Source organism: Ceratotherium simum, chromosome 40 (genome assembly GCF_057802395.1).
Source record: "Ceratotherium simum simum isolate JZ-2026a chromosome 40, ASM5780239v1, whole genome shotgun sequence".
In the NCBI taxonomy this organism is placed as follows: domain Eukaryota; kingdom Metazoa; phylum Chordata; class Mammalia; order Perissodactyla; family Rhinocerotidae; genus Ceratotherium; species Ceratotherium simum.
Window position 1 is genome coordinate 7,757,102 of NC_141939.1, and position 17,246 is coordinate 7,774,347.

At 50.5% G+C, this 17,246-nt stretch overlaps 1 protein-coding gene across 1 annotated transcript in view; it reads left to right on the top strand.

Moving 5' to 3' along the window:
- The window catches only part of NPAS2 (neuronal PAS domain protein 2), a 160,161-nt gene that overhangs the window by 129,437 nt on the left and 13,478 nt on the right, over positions 1 to 17,246 (top strand). Inside the window, exons 8-16 of the mRNA XM_087426230.1 lie at positions 173 to 291; positions 975 to 1,057; positions 2,064 to 2,170; positions 4,536 to 4,683; positions 6,847 to 6,931; positions 9,611 to 9,752; positions 10,294 to 10,403; positions 12,577 to 12,666; positions 16,107 to 16,253. Of these exons, the coding sequence (XP_087282356.1) occupies positions 173 to 291; positions 975 to 1,057; positions 2,064 to 2,170; positions 4,536 to 4,683; positions 6,847 to 6,931; positions 9,611 to 9,752; positions 10,294 to 10,403; positions 12,577 to 12,666; positions 16,107 to 16,253 (1,031 nt within the window). The remainder of the gene's footprint in view (positions 1 to 172; positions 292 to 974; positions 1,058 to 2,063; positions 2,171 to 4,535; positions 4,684 to 6,846; positions 6,932 to 9,610; positions 9,753 to 10,293; positions 10,404 to 12,576; positions 12,667 to 16,106; positions 16,254 to 17,246) is intronic.

Here is a 17,246-nt window from a genome sequence, read left to right on the forward strand (position 1 = left end):
CTACTGGGGCTTTGGGGGAAAAAACAAATAAATAAAATTAAAAAAAAAAAAAGAATGAAATAAGTTAATATACATGAAGCCCTGAGCCCGCCACTGGCTTACAGCACTGCCACGGAGGCTTTGGCTGCTGCACCAGACGGGGCTAACCTGTGTCTCCTCCCTCCTGCCCCAGCGCCCAGCCCCTCATGTAACGGCTTCGACAGCGCCCTTTCAAGGCCTCTCGGGGTGCCGCTAGGAAAGGAGGTCTGCTTCATCGCCACCGTTCGTCTGGCGACACCACAGTTCTTAAAGGCAAGTACCTGGGAGAGAACTTACCATGCAGAACCTTGACGATTGAGTCACATTTATAGTCAATTGTCTTCACTGGAAAGAATAAAATTACAATGAAGTTGTCACTGACTTTGAGGATTTAAAACGTCTGGTTTCTGTACCTGTGACAGCCCACGGGCTCTTTCCCCCGAGTCCGGCTCCTACGAGCTATTTTGTTTGCAGGCAGCATCAACTGCCATTCAGCCTGCAGACATGCTCTTTTGTACCTCTGTAAACCTTCCTGCCATTCACGGCGACATGAATAGCACTCAGGGCTCACATAGGTGAGAACTGAGTGTCAAAACTGAGAGTTTGTCTGTGTTCTTCCGTCTGTGATTGCTTTAACATCTATGGCATGAATGTTGAGTTAAATTAGTAACTCAGATTCAGAGGAAAAGCCATTCTCCACATGTTTACCACACTTCTAGATAATGGGAAGGGAGTGGTGTGACATTTTGGCTCCTAGGTATTTTTCCCCAGCTTGTGAAATAAATTTAGTATCAGCTAATACCGAAATTAGCTACAGATGATGAGTTTCAGGCCCACACAACTTGGAGACTTGCTCTGAACGATTTTAACTTCTGTTACCCACCATGCATTCATTCTTGAACATAGCTAGGGTGAGCATCTGGCACCCCGAGTAACTTTTTTCCCTTCTGATACAGGAAATGTGCATAGTTGACGAACCTTTGGAGGAATTCACTTCAAGGCATAGCTTGGAATGGAAATTTTTATTTCTGGATCACAGGTTTGTGAAAAGAAAAACATATTTGGGTTGGGTCCTTTTCAAGTGTTTGTGTGCATGAGGCCTGCTCTCCTTGGGAGAGAAAAGTTGAGCCTGGTCCCTTCGAGGAGAAGGACTTTCTGGCAGGAGGAAAAGTGGTTCCCAGCCAAGGGTGAGGTTTCCCTTCGCCTGCATTCGCCCCTCCTGTGGGTATGTTCTGGGCTTGGGTCGGACCATCTCAGGAGAGCCAGACGCCGCAGCCGGGGACATCTTTGGAATACCCCTCCACCCACTTGGGACCTTCTTCCAGCTCCCTGTAAGGCAGGAGCTGATGTCAGAGAAACTTCTCATCTTAATCTTTCAACACCCTTTTGTCCCTTTAGCACAATCTTCTTTTTTTAATTTATTTTTTGTGTGTGTGAGGAAGATCAGCCCTGAGCTAACATCCATGCCAATCCTCCTCTTTTTGCTGAGGAAGATTGGCCCTGGGCTAATATAGGTGCCCATCTTCCTCCACTTTATATGGGACGCCGCCACAGCATGGCCTGACAAGCGGTGTGTCGTGCGTGCCCAGGATCCAAACCCAGGCCGCTGCAGCGGAGCACGCGCCCTTAACCGCTATGCCACAGGGCCAGCCCTTCCTTTTTTGCTTTTTTAACATTTTTCACAGTTTGAGAACTCGAAATCTCCTCTCCTCACCCTTTAATTTTTTATTACACTTTGGGTTTGGGCTGACCCAGTCTCGAGGCCTTTTTAATTATTCAGTAGTGATAAAGTTTATTATTATTTGGGCCAGGTTATGCCAGGGGAACAGAATATATAAATGTCAAAAAATTTGAGCACTTTGGAAAACACGGCCTCTCCAGTTTTGACCACTGCAAAGTTATTTTCCTGCCTTGTTCTTGAGAAATGAGGCCTCCGTGTTGATCATTAGACGTGTAAACTGTACCCTCCGCCTTGAGGCGTGGCCACCACGGTGAGTCCTGCCGTGTCCTTCGTCCCTGATGAATGGTCCCGTTGTCCTTGGCAGAGCCCCACCCATCATAGGATACCTGCCTTTTGAAGTTCTGGGAACCTCGGGCTATGACTACTACCACATCGATGATCTGGAGCTCCTGGCCAGGTGCCACCAGCACTGTGAGTACCGCACACCCAGCCCCGCACCGCAGGGCCTCCAGCTGTCTCCACGGAGCCCTGACAGCAGGACGCTTGGCCCTGGAAGTGTGCTTATGACTTGGTTTCTTTCTGAGGCAGAGGACTTGGTTTTCTCTGAATGGCCTAGGATTTGTGGTGGAGGTCCCTATCTGGTTCACCCTCGTGTTGCGTTTTCGCCTGGAATTGCCTTTGCCCTGCCTACCCCACGCCCGCCCAGCACCGTCCTGGTATCCCTCAGATATGCAAGCTATTTAATCTTACTTGAGAAAGCTAAGTCATTTCGCTTTAGCTAAAATGCTGGTCATTTTTTTTTAGGTTAGACAATACATCTCAAAGACAAAATACTGAATTCACATAACTGGTCGTTAGTCAGCAGACACGTAGTAGTCACAAACTACAGGCCAGATGCTGAGCTAGGCCCGGGACGTAAAGAGGATCAGAATTGCCTTGCTGCCTTGCAGGAGCAAGGTCTGATGGAAAAGCAGACATAAGTGACTTTATAGGATGTTGTCGGTGCGTGGAAGGGGACGCACACAGGATACTGGGGGGCTCAGAGGAGGGTCCCTCACCCAGCTGGGGGCGGTGGGGGGTGCTGGTCAGGGAAGGCTGTCTGCCACCAAAGAGGGGAACAAGCCAGCAAAGGTCTGGGAGGCAGGACTCATGGTGTGGGGGAGGGAGAATTGCAAGCATACCTGGGTTCTCACTTAGCGAGAGGCAAGAATTAACCATTTAAAGCCATACTTTCAGTGCCAAGTTCTAGCTTGGAACAAGAACATCGGTAGTAACATCGACCCATGGATCCTGCTGCGTGATTGACCACCAGCACTGGCTCTTGATGGATACCCTGTCTGTAGTACCCATTACAACTTGCGCTTCTCTGCCTTTCTTGTTGACGGAAGAACGGGCTTGAGTTCCATCAGGATCTGCTGTTAGAATTTAAGGCTAATCTTTAAAACTTTAGCCCCTTGCTTCTCAAACTGTGGTTCTTGAGTGGCAGCATGGACATCACGAGGAGTTTGCTAGACCTCGGGCTCCCCCCACCAGGCCTACGGAGTCAGAACATCCATTGTAACAAAATCCCCAAGTGATTCATGGGCACAGGAAAATCTGAGAAGCATGGCTACTTTGAGCCTATGGCTGCTTCTGACTCTTCTCACATAGAACGGCCACCCTGATTGTAGACTTACCTTCACATCTGAAGGACCTGCCCAGAGGGTCCGACAAGACACTCTTGCTCTGTCCAGCCCATGCCCTTACTCAGCTGGTCTTCTCTCCTCTTCAGATGTCACATTCTCCAAGTTAGTAGCTCTTTTTGTAGCTTTAGTTTCCTAGTTATGATTTCACTTAACCATTTGCGTAAAGAGGTGCTAAATTCCAGGCCCTGAGGCAATAAAACCCAAATTGTTCTCCTTCCTTGGACCGACAGTCCAGCTTTCTGCCTCCCCCAGGATGATAAACCAACAGCATCCAGTCTGTTCTGGACACCACCAGAGCAGCCCACCACAGACATAACTGTGGGAGCCCTGCGGCCATGGGGCCTGGGGTGGAAGGCATCTGTAGCCGACTCTCTTTTAGAAGCATGCAGACTAGGATGAACTGCTGGCTGACAGCCGCAGAGCGTCCAGAGGTTGTGGCTGTCGGGTCTATTTCGGTGGAATTCTCCGGGTGTCTGGAGTGTCTCCCTCAAGCTTGGCTCCTGTGGCTCCATAGACAGCTCCACCTGTGACAGGCAGACGCGCACCAGGAAAACCCGGGCCTCTTTTTTTTTTTTTTTTTTCGTGAGGAAGATCAGCCCTGAGCTAACATCCATGCTAATCCTCTTTGTTTTGCTGAGGAAGACCGGCTCTGAGCTAACATCCATTGCCAATCCTCCTCCTTTTTTTTTCCCCAAAGTCCCCCAGTAGATAGTTGCACATCCTTCTAGTTGCTGTATGTGGGACGCGGCCTCAGCATGGCTGGAGAAGCAGTGCGTCGGTGCGCGCCTGGGATCCGAACCCGGGCCGCCAGTAGTGGAGCGCGCGCACTTAACCGCTAAGCCACGGGGCCGGCCCCTGGGCCTCTTTTTAATCAGACCTCCAGTTTGAGAACCTGTCTGCATCTGCCCTGATTTGAGGATCTCTTAAGCTTTTGAGCATTTGGGAAAGCGTGTGGACGGTTCTTCCGTTGTTTAAGAATTCATTATCGTTTACCATTATCCTGGTAGTCACTTAAAATACAGAGCCACTGAGGAAATGAACAATGTTTGGCGTTGTCTTTTTGAAAGCTTGTATTTTTAACAATAACTTCTGGGGAAGAGGTCATTTCATGTTAACATTCGTTACGTGCAGACTCCATTTTCTACCAACAGTGATGCAGTTTGGCAAAGGGAAGTCGTGTTGCTACCGGTTTCTGACCAAAGGCCAGCAGTGGATTTGGCTGCAGACTCACTACTACATCACCTACCACCAGTGGAACTCCAAGCCCGAGTTCATCGTGTGCACGCACTCGGTCGTCAGGTGCGGCTCGGGGCGGGAGGGCGGCCGAGGCCCCGACGGCTCCGTCAGGGCCCGGCCACCTCAGGTCACCCCTGTCTGTGAGGAGCAAGCCCCGGGCTGGAATTCTTCAGCGGGGCCCAGGCCGTCCTCTGCAGTTAACAGAATAATCAGCAGAGCTCGCCTCCTCCCCACGTACACACCCAGCTCCGTTCTCCCAGGCTCACTTCCTTCCAGTGTTCAGTCAGGCCCCTCGGAATGCCTGATGAGCTCTCTCAGGCTGCCAGGATATTACTTAGCAATTTACTGCTTCACTGACCTACTTACATATTTTCCCCTCATCTCTATCCATCCCCAGCCGTCCCTTGTTGCTGTTTTGAGAGGAAAATTAAAATTTTCCTCTAAATAACTCAAAGACATAGTCCCATTTATTTTTAATGCTTTAAAAACCCCTGCTGGCGACTGAGGCAGTTTTGGGAAAAGAGCGAGGCTGCCAGTGGGAGAGGGCTCCTGGCAGGTCCTGGTGGCCTCGAGGAGCCCTCAGCCCAGTGTGGTGAGCAGGGCTTCCAAGGGAGGCAGCATATCCAGCATTTCATAGACGCAGCCTTTGTAGGGCCACAGTTCCCAAAGGTAAAGCAGAAATGTCATTCGTTTCTTTCCCCTGACTACAGAAATTTTAAGAACATAAATCAGTTTTAAACTGGTCTAGAGAAGAGCATTTGAGGAGAGCAAAGAAAGAAGGGTTAGAAGGACTGCATTTTATATATACAGTCATGCGCCACATAACGACATTTTGGTCAATGACAAACCGCATATACGACGGTGGTCCCATACGATTAGTACCGTACAGCCTAGGTGTGTAGTAGACTACACCATCTAGGTTTATGTAAGTACCGTCTGGGATGTTCGTACCATGACAAAATCACCTAACAATGCATTTCTTAGAATGTGTCCCCGTCGTTAAGTGACGCACGACTGTATACGTAACAGGTAGATGATAGATGGATAGATAGATAGATGATGGATAGATACATACATACATATATACGAACATATACATACATGTAGATACTATACGTACATATTGCATTTTATGTATATACATGAGAGATCGGTGATAGATAGATAATAGATAGGTAGGTAGGCGGGTAGACAGATACACGGATAGAGACCGGACACACATACGTGCACACACACCTGCATATATATAGTCAACAAGTCGGTCACTCTTTAGTAAGTGGGGAGAGAGGAGAAGTGCTGGTCTTTCTCGGCCAGTGACCCTCATCATCACAGTGCACGCCCACCCTCAGGGACTTGATCTTGGCTTCCCAGCCCACCCTTGGGCACGTCAGCAGCCAGTGGTTTCTGATTCCATGGCCAGTCCCACCTACTACTGTCACTCAGCCTGGGCCTCTGCCAGAGGGTCCCTGTGTCCCCAGGGAAGGCTGGACATCGTCAATACCTTGTTCTTCAGACTCAGCTTGACCCTGCTCTTCCTCTCCCTCCTCCACCTCCCAGATCCTAGAAAGAAACTCTCAGAGGAAGTAGGGAGTGCACTGGTGAGTAAATAGGTAACAAGCATTCGGGAGGCCCAAGAGCCACCGGACTTCCCAAGGCCCCTCACTCAGCATCTCCATACATGAGGCAAAAGCCAGAGCTGGGTCACTTCGGCCACCACCACACTGAATTGATGACCTATGCTGTTTAAAAGTGGGTCCATAGGCTGATCAGCGGTCTGGGTCCAGATCTACGTTTGTTTGAGAGAAAGCTTTCTGAAGGTTGTCATTCCTAAAAAAGTTATGTGTCACTTCTCCTTACGCACAGTCTAGACTGAGTAGGTTTTAAGAAAGGCTTCTAATTATTTGAAGGCTGAGGCTTATCCTATAGATGAAAATATGTTTCTAAAGACAATTACGTGTGGAGGTTTCGGGGGGAAAAAGGATAAGTGAAGGAGCAGGGAATAAAAACATCCTGGAAAGGAAAATATTCTGAATGTCACATTAGAAGTCACTCCAGTAGAATTTAGGCACGGAATGAAACTCCTTCCTCAAACAAGTACCAGGACGTTGTGGTGACTATTCTGGGTGGGGTATTGCGTAGGGAACCTCAATGTGTCATGGAGCCCTCTTTGCTGCTGTCATCTGGAATGTCCCGCCTCCAGCTGTGGTCTCTTGATTTCCTGATCAGTTACGCAGACGTCCGGGTAGAAAGGAGGCAGGAGCTGGCTTTGGAAGACCCGCCATCCGAGGCCATCCACCCCGTGGCACTAAAGGTATGCTGATCCCCGCCAGATGGATAGAGGCAAAGTGTGGCTACATAGAACCTTCCACGAGTTGTTTAAATAAAAACAGCAGATCATATTTATCGAGCTCCTGCTATATTCCCAGGACTATTCAATGTGGTTCTCAGGTATTCGAGACTTTACCCCTTGGGACGGTCCTGAGAGGTGGGCGCTGTTAGCTCCTCATCCTTCAGATGAGGCCCAGAGCACACAGAGAATGTAGCGAACATACCCAAGGGCCCCGAGGATGAGAACTTGCAGAGCTGGCTTAGAAACCACTTTTGGACCCAAAGCATGCGTGGCGACTTTCCAACCTCACAGGAATGGCTCCAATAAGTCCACTTTGTCTCTCTCCCACAGATAAAAGGCTCGGGGGTTATTCCATCGTCCCGTTGAGGAGTGGAATAATTCCAGGGCCCCTGTCTTCCCTTAGCCTAAGTGCTGTTGCACTGCTTCCAGGACTCAGGCATCCCGAGTAGACTGCCCCTCGCACACCCTCCATGTCGCACACCCTCCAAAGTGCACTTTCTATTTCTGTGTCTGGGGGCTTAGTTAACAGCCATGTTGGAGCCAGCTTCGTGTCAGGGAGCGCCACTGTTGAGAGGTCTTCCCCTTCACAAAGCCCACACCTCCTTCCCCTCTCCAGCCTTAGCTCTCGGGTCCCCTCTGGCCAGGCTTCCCCGTCTCTGCTCCTGGTGTGTCAGACAACATGAGGGAAACGTGCAAGTAGACCAGAGCCCTGTTCCTCAAAGGTCATTCTTCAAGCAGACACGAATGTTGGGAGAGAAAGCAAGAAAGGGAGGGAGTGTTGTATTTCATCAAAGCTAAGAAGCCACCAACTAAGACCCACCATTATTTTATCTCCCGCTAAGAAAGAGAAAATGCTGCCAATCAATCTGTGAAATAAGGATTTCTTTTCATCAGTTGAAGGACACATCCCAATATCAGATATGTCAAAATGAGGGCAGGAAAGTGCCTCTTAGAATTGATGAAATATGGTTCAAGTTCTAGGCTGCCCAGTGACCTAGAATCCAGAGTCTTTGGCCAGAGGCTGACACAGCAGCAATGGTCCAGCAAAAGCATCTCTGGTCCATCGAGGACTGAGTTGGAAGGAGGAAGAAATCACCTTTAAAGATGAGAGCAGGCAGTGTCTTTGCCGAGCCTCCCCTGCTGGTGTGCTACGTGGTGACGGGTCACATGGTGATTCATCACCAGTATACTGATACGATGAACCTGTCATTGTTTATGGAAGTGTTTATTACCCAGCTCTGTCACGTAATGTGTCATGTATCATGTCCGAGAACAGAGAAATTAAGCTGTTAATAGGCAAGTGTTAGACACGCCATACATCACGGCTGAAAAACACACCCTGTGTATCATCCAGTCGGTTACTCGTTATTGATTGGGAATCCTGGGGTCCAGTGGAACTTCTCATAAACATGCACAGACGAATAAACACACAAATACAATCTCAAGCTGCCAGGTTAAGAAGCCCCTTTGAAATTAAGAGCTCCAGGACAATGCTTTTCAAACTATCGTTGGTGATAGACCATTTGGTTTTTAAATTTCCAATCTGTCGCTGACCGATGCTTCTATAAAATGCACATCCCCACACTTGGATGTGACGTGCGGCTATGTCAGATGGCTGTACAGTGTCCCAGTGCTTAGTCTCACTTCCCGAGTTTATCTCTGCTGACCAAGGGCACACGACTCGCCAACGGCTGTGGGCCGGGGACCCCACTCTAAGGGACCCCGTGTGACGTGCGTCACATGTCAATCATTTCAGCCCTACGTGGGCACACGCATGGTGTCCACCCTCACTGGAGCTTGACTCAAAAGACAGAAGAGCCACGTAGACTCACACCCAGGGATTTAAGACCTGAGACCATGGGCCATAGAACAGCCTGTCCAAGCAGCCCAGTGGCTGCCAGGAATGTCACCATCCTTCTAAGGCTAGGTGGGAGCATGGCTCAGGACAGTAAGTGTTATGTTTCTTCTTTAGCTTAAAAATGATCATAACCTCTGTTTTCCTTCGCTTATGACACCTAAGCCGGGCAGGATGGAAGATGGCTCCTCAGGGTTGGAAAGTCACAGTTGCCTTCTCATCACCCTGTACTTGAGGCAGAGGGACCCTGGGAGCCAGGATCGGTTAGGATCCAGGGGTCAAAGGATAGGAGACCATTGGCCCTTTGCCTGTTCTCACCCCGGGCCCTGAGGCTGCAGGGGGAGGAGCGGTGGGGAGACAGTCTGGGAAGTGCCCGGAAGAGTCCAAAGGCATTTGTTTCATTGGCCTGTTAACGATCCACTACCACCAGCAACCTTATTTCTAGAACCTGCCTCTTCCCCCCCTTGTAGGCAAATCAAGATTCTGGGCAGTGAGGTGACAATTTTAAGGAAAAAATAAAATGCAAAGTCAGTTATAAAAATCCAAAAAATCAAAACACAAGGTGAGAAAGCGTAATACTGCTTATAGGCTACAAGCCTCAAAGATGTCTAGATTACGTATATGTATAAATACTGAACCAGAATGTGTTTGGAATTATCTCCAAACAGTTACAGTATTTCTCTCAATCCCCTCCAGCTTTTTCCACATATTTAGAGGAGAACTAAAGTCACGTAATTCATTCCCATAATCTCGATGCTGAAATGTGGACCTTGTGTGTGTTTCAGGACAAGGGCTCGAGCCTGGAGCCCCAGCAGCACTTTAACGCACTTGACGTGGGCACCTCAGGCCTTAACACCAGTCACTCGCCATCAGCATCCTCAAGAAGTTCCCACAAATCCTCGCACACGGCCATGTCAGAACCCACCTGTGAGTGTGATTCCAGGGATGGGGAGACGGGTGGGCGCCCCATCGGACTGGGTGGTGGGGGCTATAGCGTCCCCGGAGGGCCCCAGGTCTGAGTAGAATCAGAGCCATCCATACCTATGAAGCAGAAGCCGCCATCTTGTTCCCGCTCTGCTTCCTTTCCCACTGGCTTCCTGCCTTCCACCTCTCCCTGGAGGTCCCTCTACCGCCACACGAAGCAGACACAGACAGGTGATAGGCAGACCAGATAACATGGCCAGGTTTTGGTAACTCTGGTACGGTGTGTGATCAGGCGGGTGGTTGACCCAAGTGGGGACATGGAGCTTGGGGACGGTTTGCTGCCATCTGCCTGCTCCCAGGCGAGGTTGGAAGCTGGCAGAACTTTTGTGGCTCTGGAAACCACTTCCATTCGTGCTTGACTTCCTTTATCAGAGATGCCAACCAAGCCCTTGTTTCCTGCACACCGTGCTCATCGTTCCCCTCTTTTGATTGGAAAGCCGTTAGTGTACGTGAGTCAGGAAGGTGACTTGTCGCTTTCTTACAGCCACTCCCAGCAAGCTGATGGCAGAGGCCAGCTCCACGGCTCTGCCGAGATCTGCCGCCCTGCCCCAAGAGCTCCCCGTGCCGGGGCTCAGCCAGGCCGCCACGATCCCGGTATGTGTGTGACCCCAAACTCCTCCACCGGGTATGCTAGTGTGGCTGGGGCCTGCAAGGCCACAGGACACGGTGCTGCACCCCCAGAGAACCAGTTTTACTTAGAGATTAAGAGTGTGGGGTGGCAGGCGGGGTGAGAAGCTAGGTAATTTAATTGGCAACTAATTTGAAACTTTTTTATTCCAAAATTAACATGGATGTATATCCATAGAATACAAAATCCAAAGGAGTTTTAAAGATAAAGCTCAAAACTTCAAACCTGGGATCAGACCCCCAGATCCCCTGGGGGTACATGACCAAGGTCCTTCCCTTTGGGATCCTGTTTCACTCCAGTGAAAATGTTTGAGAAGCTTGGTCTCCCTGATATGTGCCAGACCTCTCCAGAAGGTCAGGGATGAGTGGCCTCTTAGGAAGCACCCTGGCTGTATGCAGAATCACTGATGTAAAGCACTCCGTTATCTGTTGCCATGTAACACACCACACCAAACTTAGCACATAAAGCAACCACCGTTTTTCATGTTCACAGACTCCGGGTCAGGAAGTCAGAAGGGGCACAGTGGAGACAGCTGCTCTCTGCTGGCTGGTGTCGGGGGCTTCGCCAGCCGGGGCTGGGACATCCACGTGCCAGGGGTGTCTGCACTCACATGTCCAGCACCCAGGCTGGGCCGGCTGGAGGCTCGGCCCCGCTGAGACCCTCCACCAGTGACTTGCATGGGCCTCTCCATGCCTCAGGCTTCTCCTGGCAGGGCGACTGACTTCCGAAATGGAACGTCTGGAGAGGGAGCTTTCTGCGAGAGCCAGGCAGAAGCTTCATGGCTTTCTCTGACCTAGCCTTGGGAGTCCCACAACGTCACCTCTGCCATACCTCTCGGTGAAAGCGGTCACAAGCTCACCCACAGAGAGGGACATAGACCTCCACCTCTAGATGGGAGGAGTGTCCAAGAATTAAAGGGACTACATCCAGATGGTTGCCAAAGGCCTCATACCCATCCCTTGCTGACATTTTGGAGATGGGAGTGAATGTGCCACCTTCCTGCTTGCTGTCACCATGAAAGTTAGGCACACCCTGCTTGAAAAACTTGGTGAAATTTTATTTTCAAATAGAACATGACAAAGACCGCTTTCTTGCTCTCCAGCCACCTTTAGACATGCTTGTAAGCTAAGACTGCCGTTCTCCCAATACTTGGCTGTCAGTATGACTCTTTCTGCCCCGAGGGCAGCGGTTCTGTTTCCTCCCAGCTGTGCACGGGAGCACAATCGGGAGGACCAAAACCAGTCTCTGGTTCAGCCCTGTGCCCAGGATTTCTCACGAAAACAAGGTCTCCTGTTGTCATTTCCTCCCCATGTTGTCCTGGGTCACACTTCCCATTTTGGCTGCTTTTTGTAGTCCCTAGGGACTGGGAGAAGTTTGGAATAACTTCAGAAGAACCCGTTTACTTTTCTTTTAAAAACTCTAAATGGCCAGTGACACTGAGGGTTTCATTTCTTGTTTCTATACCTTGTCTCCCCCTGGTCCCCTGCCCACCAGGGATCGAGGTCTATGACTCAGCTGACTTCCCAGGGATCTGACAGATTCCAGGCAGAGTCTGGTGAAATTGCACCAGTATTCACTGCCTGGATGAGTTAATGGATATAGACTGCATGGCATGTCTGTCCCTCTGCCTTGGTGTTCAGCAGAAAGGGTAAGGACCACGTGCAGAGCCAACACTGGTCATTGGTACAACCCCACTCGTACTGCTCAATGACACTGCTGAGGATTTATCAACTTGGGAGAAGAGCAACCAGATCCACCAAGGACGGAGTCTAGAACAGGTAGCAAGGGAAGAGAGTGGAGCGGAGCTGCCAGGCTGCAGCAGGGAACAGCAGCTTTGCAGAGCACACCGTGGCAGGGAGGCCTCACAGACCCTGAGTGACTCCAGGACCTTGCTCAAGGGCACCCTGCGCCCGGCACCAGCTGTGTGTGGGCTCTGACTCGGTGCCTTGCAAGGGCGGCAGCGCAGCCTGCTACCCTACCTTTTCCGGGGGAACATACACCTTCTAGAAGTCAGCTCTTCACTCTGGTGCAGAAAGGCCTCCTTTAAGCCAGAGAACCCAGCCAACTGAGAGAAGCGCCCCTGTCCCTCTGTAACAGCCCAGAAGCTGTGCATTAACAAAGCCCATCTCTCTTCCCCAGACTCCCCTGCCTGCCCCGTTGTCCTGTGACCTTGCACAGCAGCTACTGCCTCAGACCATTTTGCAGAGCCCACCTGCCCCCATGGCACAGGTGAGTCTGAGACTCAGGGCGAGGGAAGCCTGGCAGGGGCACTTCCCCAAGACAAATCGCGTGGTGTCCTCTTGAGTGTGTGGGTGCGTCGGAGCCGATGTGTATCGTGCATTTAGGTACCAAACCAGGCCCCAAAATGGGAAATGTTGCTCCCAGCGTGCAGGTGCGGCACGTCGAGCTATGATCTCATCCCTACACCTGCCCTCTCCTGCCATTCGTGTCTTCTCCCGGTACATTCTCCCAGTTCTTTTCTCCAGTGTCTGTTCCTCAATCCTTGTAATGATCTTTGTTCACCTCTCTGCCACTTTGCCGTGTTGCTCTCATTTTTTATGACTCTGAGTTGACCACGATATTTTAGAACAGGTCTGGATTAAGCCAAATGTCATAGGAAGACTGCGAGGATCTAGAAGCTGTGAGTCCAGTACTATAAATATCACATTTGTTTTTAAAAAAAAAAAAAAAGGGTCAGGGCTTTGCTGATTAGTTCCTTCCTTGTTTCAGCAACAGTGAGTTACTGTTTGTGTCAGTCCATGAGCGAGTGTGAGGGTTGCAGCCCTTGCTTTTAGTACTCAGAGCTCAAGGGAGAGACGGGCATGTAAACAGAGAAACCACCATGTCAGGCCGTGTGTTTTTATAGAACCAGAAGAAAACATTCTGCCTAGGGAAGTCCGACGTGGCTTCCCGGAGGAGGTGACACCTGAGCTGGACCTGAAAGGATGAATAGGAGGTTGCCAGATGGAGAGGTGGAGGGTCAGCAGGGGAGAGGGACCCATATATGCACTTCACAGGGAGTTTTGGAAATGTCTGATATGCTTGAGGCTGGCGAGAGGCTGAAGGAAATAGCGGCCACTCAGTCTGTGGTCACGCAGGGCAGCTGAGCCGACTGGCAGGCACTCCGCTGAGGCCAGAGCTCTGTCTTCAGTTCCTTTATAGGATGTTTGCTTTGCCCCCCTCTCTGGCCACAGGGGCGTCCCAGGCAGCGGTTCACCAACACGTACCACTGGCCACACTCTTGTCAAATGTGGACTTCTGTCTTGGTGCAAATCTGTCTCCGATGATTAAAACTTTTTCAGAACATACGTCCCATTAGCAGTGGTCTGGAATGTTCTCCTGGAGTAAGGAAGACACACGCAAGCACCTGCTTCGTAACAGAGTTAGGCTTGTGTAAGGACATAAAAGCTACTCATCCAGAATCAACTAATTAAATAGTCTATATTCATCCTCATTAGGCAAAAAAAAAGAATTTTTTTCCTTGAATTTCCAAGGCACATTTAGTATGAAATTCGTAACTTTCTCAATCCAAAGGCACATGAAATGAGAATTCCTTTAACTTCTAGACCTTGCATAGTAAAGAATTTCTAAGTTTTATAATACATAATGGTGTGATTAAGGCCCTTTGGGAATTCTAATTTTTCATTTATTGAAACTCATTTTAATTAACAGTTAACAGTTCTTAGTCTATGAGGCATACTATACTTAATTATAACTGTATTCTTTAAGACACTCTTGCATAATGTTGACCTTTCAAGTCAGACGGTTCTCATACCTGCGCCCCCCCCCCCCCGCCGTGAAACAGTGAGACCCCACAATGGTCTCTCTTTCTCCTCGCTGATCTTATCACGTAGCATCTTGTCGGGGAAAGGGGGAAAATCAAACCCGAAATCTGGGAAATGGTTATCTGCGCAACCGGTGGTTTTGCTTCGTAGTGTGTTTCTAAACACACTAGGTCCCTGAGTTAGGGGAGATCTCTTTATCAAAAAGGCCATGGTCGGGAATATAACAACAGACTAACGCTGTGCGTCCCGGAATGCCTGGAGAAAAGGAGAATAATATTAGAAGTAACTAACACTCACGAAGCGCCCTGCCGGCCCCTCGCCACGGGCTGCCCGGTCCCTCACTGTTCCCCTCGGAGCCAATGGGATGACCCAGAGCGTCCTCTCCTGGACGTGGGTGGCGTAGTCCTGAACGTCTCCTGACTTTGTAGAACCTGCCACAGAAGCTTTTATGTTTTGTCTTTTAAATTTAATACCTGATATGCTTGTTTTTCTTTCTCAATCGAATTCTCTTTCAGAACCCCACCTGAGTGCTTTGATGAGTTACATTCTGACTGAGATTTCTATAGGCAGCACCTACCATTATTAGTCTTACAGGTTCTTTTTATTATTGTTTTGCTGCTCCCCAAACTGCAGTCAGTTATTCCATCCTCCATCCTCCAGTGTATTCTATCTGTATTCTAAACTCTCCCGGTCTCTTCACTTTTCCATATATGGGGGGTCAAAGGGCAGAGGAAAAGAGACAGTCTCTGGAGCTGTTTGCAAAAGGCAATGGGCAAGAAACGATTACAGAAACTGTTGGCATAGAGATTGAAGGAATGGAGGTTAAGTCATTGGGGAAAAAAAGAAGAGGAAGGGAGGGAGGGAGGGAAGGAGGAAGGGAGGAAGGAACAGAAGCCCCAGTCCAGCAAACTCGCTTTCCTCAAGAAATGGGAGTCGTTGGGAGCCCTCAAGAGCCCAGGGCAGGCGGCCAGCACAGGGAGCGCCAGCCCCACTCCCGTCTCATGATCCCCCACTCTCCACATGTTCCTGCAAGGAGAGGACCTTGTGTCAACGTAGACAGGTGACAGGGGGCAGAGATCACCTGCAAGATCTTCCTCAAGCCCGCCTCCGCCCAGGAAGGGACTGAGAGGTGGAAGGAAGGGGAGGCTGGGCACTCTGGTGCAAGGCAGTCATCAGTGTTCCCGCTACAAGGTCACGCTCTGCCGGTGTTACCCTCCGGGTAAATGTTAGGCGATGGTATTGTTCTTCTCCTCAGTTCTTTTTCGCACAGATTTCCAAGAAGCACAAGGGGCAAGTGAGCCAGGGGAGGTGAGGGAGGGTGGTGGGGCCTCCAAGCCTCCTGTGAAATGTACCAGCAAATTCCAGCTCTTTCCTGAGTTGTTACAGAAGAGCCCGGCTGGGCAGGATCAGATTTAGGGTAATGGCAGGACCCGAAAATGCCGGCGGAGCGGTCACATGCAAATTGTCATGCCCTAGATGAGAGAAAAAAGGAGGGGGAGCTCTCTGATACCCTGCTTTTGACTTTCATCTCCAAAACCACTTGTCCCCCTGACCGAGTTTGGAATATCAGTTTGTAAGCACCGCTTACAAAATCATGTCTCGATTCTGCAGCCCTCCCAGACGACAGTGCAGCAAGTTAGACCTGCAGGTTCCCCTGGGCCTGACAAAAGCTCGCCCGGGGCCCCTGGGACTCCCAGCCCTCAGCCACAGCCCCTGCTCACTGCCGAGCTCCCCAGCAGTGGGTCACTCATTCGGGATGCTGAAAAGGGTGGATAAGGGACTGGAAATTATAGCGGGCAGGGCCGCTCAGAACAGCAGCCACATCTGTCTGCAAGGCTGAAACAACTCTTTCATCTGGTTATGTTTTTTGTCTCCACCTTGAAGTTTTCAGCACAGTTCAGCATGTTCCAGACCATCAAAGACCAGCTGGAGCAGCGGACGCGGATCCTGCAGGCCAACATCCGGTGGCAGCAGGAGGAGCTGCACAAGATCCAGGAGCAGCTGTGCCTGGTCCAGGACTCCAGCGTCCAGGTGATGCCCCTCCCTGGGCCAGTGGGCCTGTCCTCCCCGCCGCTCTGTGCTATGTCCTCATCCACCCTTTTAGGGCAGGCAGGACTCTCTCCAAAGCCCCTCAGTACCATCTTAACAAGCCCTGCTTGCTAAGCGTATTGAAACCTCCACAGATGAAGAACACGATGAGCCCCACCTCCTCCATCCCACCTCCAGGCCAGCATGAGATTCCCATGACATCCTCTTCTCTCCCCCTCACTCTGCTGGGCACATGAGGTGGCCGCATCACCTGCATTCTCATTCATGGCTTTGGTGGTTGACTCCCATGCCCTGCTGCCGGCCCTCATCCTGTGGGGTTATAAACCCCCTGGGTGACTGCTTTCATAGCACCCAGCCCAGGCTGCCGACAGAGGGGGATGGAAGCAGCTTTGCTCTCTGTTTCCTCTCCTCCAAAGCATGAATGGAGGGAGACGTGGGAAATGATGTTCTCTGCGCCCTGCACCCTGAGGGGGACAGCAAAGCGAGCTGGGGACTGTGGGTCAGCACCGTGGCGCCTCCAGGCCACCCCGTTCGTGGCATGCCAATGGGGGCGCTCAGCGTGCTCCAGCAACAGCAGCTTTTAACTATGACCCCCAGATGTCACCTCTTTGAATCCTTTTGAGAGATTCTTTTTGGAGGAAAAACCTTATATATTGGATCTCTTTCGAGAATAAATTATTCTTACCAAGTTTTTACCACTTGCATCATTAGTCTAGGACCACTTTTCGTCCAAAGTGCATTCTCTTGACCAGCCTTTAATGTAATTCTAGCTAACCTCGGAGTCTGCCCTGAGAGCTCTAAGCATTTGCACCCCCCTAGGAGAGACAGAAGGAAGCCGAAGGACCCTGGGGAAAATGGCTGGAGCATGTCCCTGCCCCTTCCCCTCTCACTGTCCACACAGACCCTCCACTGGACACCCAGTGACACCTCCGATGGGCAGGCCCCTTGAGAGTGCCACGCTCTGAGCTGGTGTGC